At 39.7% G+C, this 12,277-nt stretch overlaps 1 protein-coding gene across 3 annotated transcripts in view; it reads right to left on the bottom strand.

Moving 5' to 3' along the window:
* Window positions 1–2,170: 2,170 nt before the first annotated feature.
* Window positions 2,171–12,277, bottom strand: part of kcmf1 (potassium channel modulatory factor 1) — a 49,794-nt gene continuing 39,687 nt past the window's right edge. The window contains exons 7-8 of one of the 3 annotated variants that reach the window (XR_009651817.1): window positions 11,121–11,436; window positions 2,171–2,243 (exon numbers count right to left, since the gene is read on the bottom strand). Coding sequence is in view for 1 of the 3 variants with exons in the window: in XM_060912180.1 (XP_060768163.1) it covers window positions 11,175–11,436 (262 nt within the window). In the remaining 2 variants the exon portion in view is untranslated. Of the gene's footprint in view, window positions 2,244–10,662; window positions 11,437–12,277 lie in introns of those variants that run through there. The other 2 variants (XR_009651816.1, XM_060912180.1) reach the window with 2 other exon arrangements.

Here is a 12,277-nt window from a genome sequence, read left to right as displayed (position 1 = left end):
ACTACTACTTCTACGGACATCATCTTCCACTTCTATGTGGGGTCGATGGATTTGCCAAGTCTCTTCGATACTTTCTAACCATCTTCATTTCAGTCTTCCTCTTTTCCTTTCCATACTCCTCCTCTCTCATCACATGACCATACCACTGCAACTTCCTGTCCTGTACTTTCTCGGATATCTTCCCCACTGGGCGGCACGGTGGTGTAGTGGTTAGCGCTGTCGCCTCACAGCAAGAAGGTCCGGGTTCGAGCCCCGTGGCCGGCGAGGGCCTTTCTGTGCGGAGTTTGCATGTTCTCCCTGTGTCCGCGTGGGTTTCCTCCGGTTTCCCCCACAGTCCAAAGACATGCAGGTTAGGTTAACTGGTGACTCTAAATTGACCGTAGGTGTGAATGTGAGTGTGAATGGTTGTCTGTGTCTATGTGTCAGCCCTGTGATGACCTGGCGACTTGTCCAGGGTGTACCCCGCCTTTCGCCCGTAGTCAGCTGGGATAGGCTCCAGCTTGCCTGCGACCCTGTAGAACAGGATAAAGCGGCTACAGATAATGAGATGAGATCTTCCCCACTTTCGTTATCCCTCTAGTTCTTTCGTTTCCAATCCTGTCCCTCCTCAGCATCCACATTTTCGCGACATCCAACAACTTCTCACGAACCTTCTTCACAGGCCATGCTTCTGCTGAATACGGCATCGCTGGTCTAATCACTGACTTGTACACTTGTCTGATTTTTTTTTTTTGTGTGATTATGAGAACATTCCACAAAAACAAAATCACATGGTGATGGAGGAGTCGACAAATGAAGATACACCATATCTTGAGAAGCAGGTAAGAACGTGAGGGGTTTCACGGCTCGGTTCAGGAGGCACTGAGACTGATGGGAAGCTTCACCACATCACAAAGTAGGCTCTGGAGCATGGGCTGTAAAACGTACATCACCGTTTTCACCTATTTATTTTCTTCTCTTCCCCAGACATCGTCTTTAAAGTCGTGATCTTGATCAGTTTTGCTTCTCTTCTTAAACATTGCTAGGTTTTGATACAAAGGTACCATTCGATTACTATTAAACGCCTACTGAGGATTCAGACACCCTACATACTGCTCTTTGTGTACTAATAGTATAGAAGTAGTAAGTGTGAGTATTCGGATGAGACTCCGCCGAGCCTGCAGCAGCGTCATGACGTTTCCAGAACCTTCACCCTGATTGGTTGAATGCGTTCCATTTGCAGACAAAATATTAGAAATATCAAACCTGCTGTGAAAAAAATAAAAAGCCACTTTTCACACACATTCACCTTCTCATCATCTGTAGCCGCTTTATCCTGTTCTACAGGGTCGCAGGCAAGCTGGAGCCTATCCCAGCTGACTACGGGCGAAAGGCGGGGTACACCCTGGACAAGTCGCCAGGTCATCACAGGGCTGACACATAGACACAGACAACCATTCACACTCACATTCACACCTACGGTCAATTTAGAGTCACCAGTTAACCTAACCTGCATGTCTTTGGACTGTGGGGGAAACCGGAGCACCCGGAGGAAACCCACGCGGACACGGGGAGAACATGCAAACTCCACACAGAAAGGCCCTCGCCGGCCACGGGGCTCGAACCCGGACCTTCTTGCTGTGAGGCGACAGCGCTAACCACTACACCACCGTGCCACCCACATTCACCTTATGTTTAAAAAAAAAAAAAGCTCATTTATGTGAGAGTTGTCCAAAGAAAAATTTGGGGACGAAAAAAAAAAAAAAACAATTCACACTGTATAAGTATAGACCTTCATGCTGGGATCAGATTACACAAACTCAACCCCATTTTAACACAGTTTTGTCGAGGCTGGCAATAGTAAAGCATCAGGCCTGAATATGAATGTCAGGATTGATGAATGACCGCCACACTACAAGACCCAAATCAATCAAAGAACAGCAGCGTGATTTCTGGGACGTCCAACACCACCCTGACGTAAAAAAGCTTTTTGCATTTTCTTGCCGAGTTTGAGAACTCCTCCTTTAGCTTTAGATTGACAATTTCTTGACCCTCCTCCTCAAAGACATGCAATGACATGAATGATGATTGGTCAAAGTCAAACTTAGAGCGTTTAATTGCCTAATCTGACATGGTGATCATCATGAAAGACAAAAACGTCAAGCGTCTCATGACCGTAATGATGCGATGGAGCCTGCTGTCTCATTAGAAACATGAACAAAAGGTGACATTTCCAAAATATTCTCGGAAGCATCTCAAGAACTCTGTGGGAAGAAACATAAAACCTGGTTTATAACACTGAAGGTTTCAACAGTCAGTTATATACCCACACACTTTCGAACAAGAAAATCCAGAGAGATTAATTTTTTTTTTTTTTTTTACCACAAACACCAGAGTGCATGTTGGTAACTCAAGCAACAGTAAGAAAATTGAGCTTAAAATTAAAAGTACTTACTAACCAGCAGCGCCTCCATTTAATCCCCCCACCCCAGACACTACAGTCCCACCCACTTGTTTTTTATTCGCTCAAGGGCAACACTCATGAAAATCAGTTACAAATTGACCTGAAACTTAAAGTGCCATTCCACCATTGGATGTATTCTTTGGCATAAAGTACAATATATTTTATGACATGACTAGACAGAGAAATCTTTTAGCTTCAAAATGATATATCAAACAATTTTTTGACAACGACAAGTATATTAATTTTGCGACCAAAGTCACCTACCCTTTTAATTTCCGCGCGGTAGTGAAACGTGATGTCATCGGCAGGTTCCCCTTCTTGTGTACCACGTGTCGGTCTATTTTTAGACCAGGAAACCCCCAAAGTGAGAGAGTCATTTCTCCTCGTATATGGGGGCCAAAAAAATTGCGAAAAATTGAGTTAATCTTTCAGTTAGCTAGATTTATTGGTATTAGCTAGATTTATTGGTATTATTTTTATCGCGTTCTATCCGCCATTGCTGATAATATGTGCCACGTCACACGGTACACAAGAAGGGGAACCTGCCGATGACATCACGCGCGGAAATTAAAAGGGTAGGTGACTTTGGTCGCAAAATTAATATACTTGTTAAAAAAATTATGTTTGATATATCATTTTGAAGCTAAAAGATTTCTCTATCTAGTGATACCATTTATATATGTTGTCAAAATATATTGTATTTTATGCCAAAGAATACATCCAATGGTGGAATGGCACTTTAAGGAAATGGCAGGCATGACAACAGCAAATTCTCATTTCAGCTGAAAGTGAGCCAGGGGTCTGGGGGGCCACAGAGGGGCCAAGCCTCCTGAAGCGCCGAGGTTTTAGGAAATTTTAAGGGCTTTCAAAACCTCCATTTTGAATAAAAATTTCATATTTCATGCAGATTTAAAATAAAAATAAAAATCTCACATACAGTACAAGAAAGTGACTCAACATCAAACCCACATTTTTAGAGTAGGTTATTCCCAAAATGATAAATTTTTCCATATTCATTAAGCACATTATCAAATACATTTTTAAAGTTTGTCTCAGATAGGTGATATTGCATGGAATCAAGCGATGCCCTTAACAGCGAGGCCGCTGATTGGTTCAAAGATTAAAAGATAGTTTGGGTCAGCCAATCGCTGCATGTTTTGCAAAATTTATGGCTTTCAGGAGGTTTCCCGGTTATGGAAAGAAGCGATTTGCGCCGAATGTTCCGCGGTTCACTTCTCCACTGAAACAGACTCAGTAAAAATAAATAAATAAAAATAAAGTAAACCCCGAACCTCACCCCTCCCCCTAAAATTCTGTCCTTGGATTTGGATGATTTATAAAAATTGGCCATTTGGCTAACAAAACCGCGGAAATCCATAGAAAATTGTCATCCCTGAATTGGTCTCATTACACATATTTAAAGCCATATTAAATGATTTGCAGACAGAACATCCAGCTGTAGACGTTTTGCCTGACTTTCTGGTACATGGATTTTTAATCAACTTTTGTTGATTACTTTTAAAATTCTCTCTTCCCTGTGGAACTTATTTTGTAAATTATTTAATGTCTGTATGGATGCACGTACTGGCTCTATGCTTTATTAACTGTGCTGCTGCCTGTCTTGGCCAAGACGCTCTTGTAAGAGAGAATTTTAATCTCCGTGAGTCTTTCCTGGTTAAATAAATAAAAATAAATAAATAAAAACTCAGGTCACCAGATAAATGCTGCTCTCGAGTCCTGTCAGAAACATCGTAATTATGACGTGAGCAGACTTGAACTCCATCACGTCGTAATTATTACTTGGGAACTCGTGAGTGGGACTCAACCGATAAATCGACATGCCGATATGAGCCAATTGCTGAAAAATGAGCATCAGCGTTTAGAAAAGGAAGATGGATCCTTTTATCATGTTGTCATTGTGCAGCTTGTCCACCAGAGGGCAGACTGCAACTCCACTGTTGGCACGACGCATTTCACAACAATCAGCTGACCCAAGCAGAGTTGAAAAAGTGTTTCAAACAGATGTTCAGCTATTAAATAAATAAATAAAATTTCGGCTTCAGTTGTACACAAATTCATGGCAGGCATGTACAACACGTATTTATTAGGTTTTTAATTTAATATTTTAAGTGTTCCAGGTACTGTAACATTGCATATATTCTATATTTCCAATGAAGATGGATGAACCTTTTTTCTAAGCAAGTAGGCTATACCTTAAAACACAATGATTCAGTGTTATAATATTGTTGGTATTAGTACCAACAATCCCTTATTTGAAGATAAAGCTGAAAAACCTTCTTGTCATCAAAGTAACAGCTACCAGAAGCTAATCTGCGTCTTTTGTCCACCGTCCTTTCCCCTTCAGTGAACTGTTTTTTGCTGAAGCAGCAGAACAGCGTAGTCATCATGCGGTTCCTGTATCACCATAGCAACAGGTTAATCATCATAAACGGTATAGCTAAACCAGAGATGTTAGCGTCTCTGTATTTATATTTTTTCATTCATTCATCTTTAGGACGAAACCAGAGAACCTGAAGGAGAAACCCACACAGACACTGGGAAAACAATAACCTGGGTATCGTGACGGTGTGCTAAAGAGGAATCAGTCGGGGGGGTTTGTACTAACAATCGTATGTCAACAAATCGTACGTCTACTCAACTGACTGAAGCATTATTGCAATAATACTGACAAAATATCTTGATGCTGGAATGCCGCTATAAACGTTTCTCTCGGCTTACATCGCTTGCTATGAAGGCTTTATGCAGATGATAATACTTCCTTTAAAGTAGTGCTGATTATAAAAAGATAGTGAAATGCATCTGAAGGTCATGTACAAGTCCAGGAGGGAGCAGGATTTAATGGCGAAGGCTGCGGAAGCTAAACCATGTACCGTTTGTTGAGACAGATTAACATTAATTCTGAAACATTTAGCAGTTATTCCACAAAATCAAGTCGTACATGAGCTGATAGCCGATGAGGCGCGTAGCACCGAGTTGGCTATAAGCCACGTACGACGAGATTGACTGGAATAATTGTTTTATTCTATCCACATTCACTGGATTTTGAGAAATGGAGCACTTTTATTTTTTGCAAATTCAATAAATAAAAACTTTATACAAAACACCCGACAAAATCATTTCCGCTCAGGCAGACTTCTTAAAAACCTATCGATGGCTGCATGAATTGACTTGTGGTGGTGTTGTTTTTTTTTTGTACTAAGTGCCGTCTTGCTGTTGTGTCGAGGTATAGAATAGCGCGAGACATTTATTTAATTCTTCCTTGGACATTTCAGTGTCTGTAATTCTCAAACTTTGAGCTTTTGAACCAGTCTTAAATAAATTTTAATGCTTAAAAGATGAATGTAAACAAACCAGTGGAATGACAGGAGCAATTTGTGAAAAATGCAATAATTAATAATAATAATTCTTGAAAAATAAAAAGATATGTTCTTATCAAATACTTTCATTCCATATTTTGTTGCTTTATTTTTGGGGGTTTTGTTTTCAAGTAGTTTTTATTTCATCCTCGATTGGTTCAGCAACACGCCGCCAATTTGTTTTTCTCTACTCACTGTATACGAGCTGATATCCTAATGGCAGAGTAGCCAATCTGAGCACGCGATTGCTCAGATCCAGTGAATGTGGATAGAATCAATACATTTATCCCTGTGAGAAACAGGAAATGTGATTATAGTTCTATAGTTACAGTGGCATGCAAAAGTTTGGGCACCCTTGCTGAAAATGTCTGTTACTGTGAATAGTTAAGCGAGCAGATGATGAACTGATCACCAAAAGCTATAAGGGTAAAGACGAGACATTTCTTTAATATTTTCCGCAAGATTACATTTTTATTTCCATCATTTACAGGTGTAAAATACAAAAAAAAAAAAAATGAAAAGGACCTGAAGCAAAAGTTTGGCCACCTGACATGGTCAGTACTTAGTAACACCCCCTTTGGCAAGAATCACAGCTTGGAAACACTTTTTGTAGCCAGCTAATAATCTTTCAGTTCTTACCTGGGGGATTTTCACACATTCATCCTTGCAAAAGGCTTCCAGTTCTACAAGTTTCTTGGGCTGTCTTGCATGCGCTGCTCTTCTGAGATCTATCCACAGATTTTCAATGATGTTTAGGTCAGGGGACTGTGAGGGCCCGGGCAAAACCTTCAGCTTGTGCCTCTTGAGGTATTCCATTGTAGATTTTGATTTTGTGCATTTTAGATCGTCTTATTGTAGGACCCATCCTCTTTTTAACTTCAACTTTTTTACAGATGGTGTGATGTTTGCTTCCAGAGTTTGCTGGTATTTATTCGAATCCATGCTTCCCTCGACCAATGAAATGTGCCCTGTGCCACTGGCTGCAACACAACCCCAAAGCATGATCGATCCACACCCATGCTTCAGAGTCGGAGAGGTGTTCTCTTCCTGGAATTTGGCACCCTTTTTTCTCCAAACATACCTTTGCACATTGTGGCCAAAAAGTTATATTTTGATTTCATCAGTCCACAGGACTTGTTTCCAAAACGCATCAGATGTTCATTTGCAAACTTCAGACGCTGAATTTTGTGGCTAGGGCGCAGGAACGGTTTTCTTCTGATAACTCTCTCATGGTGGTCATATTTGTTCAGGTGTCACTGCATAGTAGAACAGTGCACCACCACTCCAGGGTCTGCTAAAGCTTTCTGAAGGTCTTTTGCAGTCAAACAGGAGATTTTATTTGCCTTTCTAGCAATCCAACGAGCAGTTCTTTCAGAAAGTTTTCTTCATCTTCCAGACCTCACCTTGATCTCCACTGTTTCTGTTAACTGCCATTTCTTAATAACATTACGATCTGAGGAAACAGCTACCTGAAAACACTTTGCTACGTTCTTGTAGCCTTCTCCTGCTTTGTGAGCATCAATTATTTTATTATTCAGAATGCGAGGGAGTTGCTTAGAGGAGCCCATGGCTGTTGAATTTAGGGACAAGTTTGAGGAGTCAGAGAATTTATACAGCTTTGAAATCTGCATCATCTGACCTTTCCTAATGAAGAATTTGAACAAGCCACAGCTTGATAAGCTAATTAAGGTCTGGAAGCTTGGTAAAAGTTACCTGAGAACTCAAATGTATTGGGGTGCCCAAACTTTTGCATGGTGTTCCTTTTCTTTTTTCACTCTCCAATTGTACAAAACAAAAATACACAAATCCTGCATAAAACACTGAAAAGAAATGTCTCGTCTTTATCTTTATGCCTTTTGGTGATCAGTTCATCTTCTGCTCACTTAACTATTCACAGTAACAGACATTTTCAGCAAGGGTGCCCAAACTTTTGCATGCCATTGCATCTGTAAATTAGTGATTTAAATAACCTATAAATAAGTGATAAGTATGGAATACATTTCCGTATATAATAATAGGGCCATTAACTGGTTTACTTAAAGTCACTTACATGGGTACAAAAATAGGAAATGATAATCGTGCCACAAAGACTACGTTCAGACTGCACCCTGAAACGACCCATATCCGATTTTTTTGCCCATATGCGACCTGTATCCGATTTGTTATTGACAATCTGAACGACACAGATCCGATTTTTTTCACATGCGACCCAGGCCGCTTGGATATGTGGTTCTAATTCCGATGCATATCCGATATTTTCACATGCGACTGCAGTCTGACCGGACAGGTCGCATTCATGCGACCTACACGTCATCAACAAGAGACAAACGTCACTATTCTGCGTTGGCTAAACCCGCCTCTTTGGTGGAAAACAACATTTGTACAGTTTTCAGAATTTAAATAGACTTTTATAGAATTGATCAAGCTAATGGTGGATTTGGTAGGGACCTGGATGTTGATCTGTTAGCCTGATTAAATAAAACAGTTTCTATAACTGATTTATAACTTAAACCATCCTGTATTACAAGATTGTTCTGGAAATTTCCAGTAATTTGACACCTTCGGTCTCATTACTCTGCTGCCCACATTAATCAGATTATTGTGTGAGTTCCGCCGCCGCCACAAAAAGCACATCGCCAGGTCTCGCTTCATCTCCATAGCAAACTGCACTGGTGTTTCTGCACCTTGAGCCAGCGCTGAGAGAAGTTGCAGAATTCAGCTGGCTATAAACAATCTAAATAAACATTTATAAAAATGTAGAAAAAGTTTATTAATATGACGAAATAAATATGTGCAAATTATTAAGCCTGAATTAAGAGTTTGGTAATACAGCGGCCGTATCCCAAATGACTGCCTACTGAAGCTCGAGTGCACTATATAGAGTTTAAAAATCCATTACTTCCTAGTAACATGTAGTCCACTTATATAGAAATTAGAGAGACATGTTACACGTTTTCATTTCAGTTCAGAAACAAAAACACGAGACCTCACACTTTAACACTAACCAGATAATTAAACAAACAAACAAACAAACAAACAAACAAAAAAGAAATCATTAAACTTGAAGAGTGCGTTTTTTTGTTTGTTTGTTTACGTATTACGTAGATGTGCTTATTACGTGTCAATTTGCGCATGCGGGACACTTTTGGGTCGTTTTCCGTTCACATTGGAGATCGCATACAAGTCTCATATAATTGGTAATGTGAACGGCCTAACAAAAAAATCGGATTTCGCAACAAATCGGATATGGGTCGTTTCAGGTTGCAGTCTGAACGTAGTGAAAGATTTAAAATTTTATAATTCTGCTTTTTTGAGATTTACTCAATTTCATTTAAAAAAAAAAAAAAAAAAAAAAAAAAAAAACTCAGATATACAAAATTTGTGGCAACAACGCAGTTCAAATTCAGAAGCAAAGAAACACCAAGGCAGCACGGTACGATGAATCTGTACTTAATGCACCGAATTTGAAATGCATCGTGCCGCCATTTTGAATTTTGTTCATCAGTCAAAAATGTTTTTTTAAAACATTTAATAGAATTCAAAAGGCTTCACTACACATACACACTTCATAATCCTCACAAAAAAAAAAGATTTAAAAAGTTCAACTTGAAATCCTAGCAGCACAAATACCAGCTTCTCCTTCCTTCCTTCCTTCACGACTCTGCACATAGACCACAGCTACAAAGAGCGAGAGGACGATGGGTTCATTTTCATCAAAAGCTGTGCGCCGTTTTTATTGTAGTATTCTAAATTTACATTAAAAAAAAAAAAAGAAAGTCTGCCCATGTCCTAGAACCATTATGAAAGTTAACGCACAAATTCAATATACATCTCATTGTAATTTACATTGAGGCTAAAAGTATAGGCATGGAGGTGGCATGATTCAATCACAAGGCTTAAAAACGAAAAAAAAAAAAAACTCAAGAATTTAAAAAAAAAACCTGAATAAATAGAAGGTGCTCTCTTTCCCCCCCCTCATTTCATTTTAGCAGAGCAAAATTGAGATTTATTTTTTGCCATGTTGAATAAAAACTAAATGTTGCAAAGTCTCCTGCTCTCTTTCACCAACTGAAGAAAAGAAATTGAGCTTTAGGAGTAGGAAAGCTGATACAGGCGCAGATTCCTCCTGTGTACAGTGATTTTAATTGGCCAGGGAAGGAAGAAAAACAAAAACAAACAGATCGTCTATCTGTACTCCGGCTCAGAGGATTCGTTCAGGAGCAGCAGGCGCTACTGGAAGAAGCAGAGCAAGATGAAGCATGGAGAGGCTAACTGTACTGTACAGGTGCAAAAGTTAGAAAGTACATCTGGATGATTACACAGTTGTCACAAGAAAACATTGTCCTTTTAAAAAAACAAACAAACAAACAAAAAACAGGAGGCAGGTTATATTTTCGCCTGGATAGATTTTGTTTAGTTATTGGCAAAAATGAAAGACTATTGTATTAACTTGCAAATTTTTCCTTCCCCCCCCACCCTTTTCCGTTTTTTTCCTTTTCCTTTTTTTTTTTTTTGCAGCACTGGATGTTAGGTTATCATGGGTCGCCTGAAAGCGAGGGCAGATTGGAGCAGAGACAGAACGTTGCGTTGCTTTCTTATGAAGCTACTGCAGATTTCCAAATTTTCGCTTTTATTTCCTTTTATAAAATATTTAAATAAATTCTGATGATTCTATAATATTCCATAGATTCAAAACACTTTTTTTTTTTTTAAAGTTCAGCTCAAGTGTAATTTTTTTGTAAAAAAAAAAAATTTAAAGAAAGCTTTGGGATTTTTTTTTTTGCCATTTTAATGACAAGGTCATTAAAAATCATGCACACTGCAAATAACCTCATGCAGTAGTTATGGTAAACCATCCAAGCACTTTTTATTAATTACTATTCATAAATACACACAGCAGCTTCATTAGAGAAGGACTCTGTCTTCAGTTTTAGAATGTGGAGTATTTATAAGGAGAGCCTTTTGTTTTTTTTTTTCTTTTTTGTTAGACACAGGAAGCTGAAGGTCTGCCACAGCTACCTACGCTCACCTGCTAAAGGAAAAAAAATTAGTCATGTGGAACTGATTATCAACACACATACATCATACACTTTCATTGTCTCTTGCACGCTTGCTAACTTCTCACACACTTGTTCTTTTTTTTTTCTCTCTCACATTCGCTCTCGTTCTCATTCTTGCTCTTTATGGATTTTTACAATGTAACAGGTGACAGACCTGAAAAATCACAAAAAAAAAGAAAAAAAAAAAAGGAAAAAACCAAACAGAAAACCAAAAAAAGTGAGAGCTGTGTGTTTGCCCACCGTCATTGGCAGTTACAGCACAGAGGACATTGTCTGCGTGGTGGTGGGATATCATCAAAGAGGAGGAGGTGGAGGCTCTTTGCCTGCAGAGCTCTCCTTCAGGTTCAGGCTCTCCAGTGCCACGTCCAAAGGCATGATCTCCACACAGCCCATGGCCCCGAAGTCGGCGAAGTCTCGCCGCTCGTCCTCGTCAGAGGAGGAGCTCTCCTCGCGCATTAGCGTGGACAGCAGCAGCTCCTGCACGAACAGGCTCCGATCGGCACGCTCGCTCTCCAGAGCCTGACGCTCCGCCTCGGACATCTTCGGCTCGTTCAACCTGCCGCGCAGAGGAAAAGGAGGCAAATTTCACTGGGTCAGAAATGCATCATATGATATGACGTGCTCCAAAGAAACTCGGAGCGCGCCAGCAACCGACGATTTTCTCCGCCTACTTAACTGCAAGGGGACGACCCTTACCTTACAGTGTTCAAGCTATTTATATCATCTTTGCTGCCCATAATTTGTTGTAAATCCAATTATTTCACCACGAAACTGTCTTCAATTTTGGTCTAGGATGACCAGAAACACCATATTTGCTGATCGATTCTCAGGCTCTGATTGGCTGAGCCGGATCATGTGACCATGCTGTAGCAGACGACGGTTGGTTGCTGCAGATGATTTCACTTGATTTTCACAAAATATTTTAGAATGTAATTTACACATGCACCAAATCAGCTCACCATGTTACAGAGTCAGGCAGTGTACTACACAGGGTAACTGAGAAAGCCAAGCACGCGCGCACACGTATATATGAAATTTCCCTCCAGATATTTTGCAAGTATTTTACAGGGAAAAGTAATTTATTAGCCAAGAATGTACCAGAAGGCATGCAAATTTCAAAAATTTTCATGCCACCAGACATTGCTGCTACAAATTCCACAGCCACCTACTTTTTTTTTTTTTAAAGTGTTGGCTACTTCAGATTTTCTGGAGGACCCGGAAACTCTAGCTTAGCTAATTATTTTAAGGTAATAAGTAATTCTGTGGGTATGACTGTTTATAAAACAATCACTAAAATCAAAAGTCTCATTCCGTGCGATTCAAGAACAGTGTCAAATCTGCAGTATTTGCTCTCAGGCAACCATTAAATAAATAAATAAATAAATCTGAGTGCGGTC

Source organism: Neoarius graeffei, chromosome 28, assembly GCF_027579695.1.
Source record: "Neoarius graeffei isolate fNeoGra1 chromosome 28, fNeoGra1.pri, whole genome shotgun sequence".
NCBI lineage: Eukaryota > Metazoa > Chordata > Actinopteri > Siluriformes > Ariidae > Neoarius > Neoarius graeffei.
The sequence above is the reverse complement of the archived record's forward strand: the minus strand, read 5'-3'. Positions and strand labels throughout refer to the sequence as shown.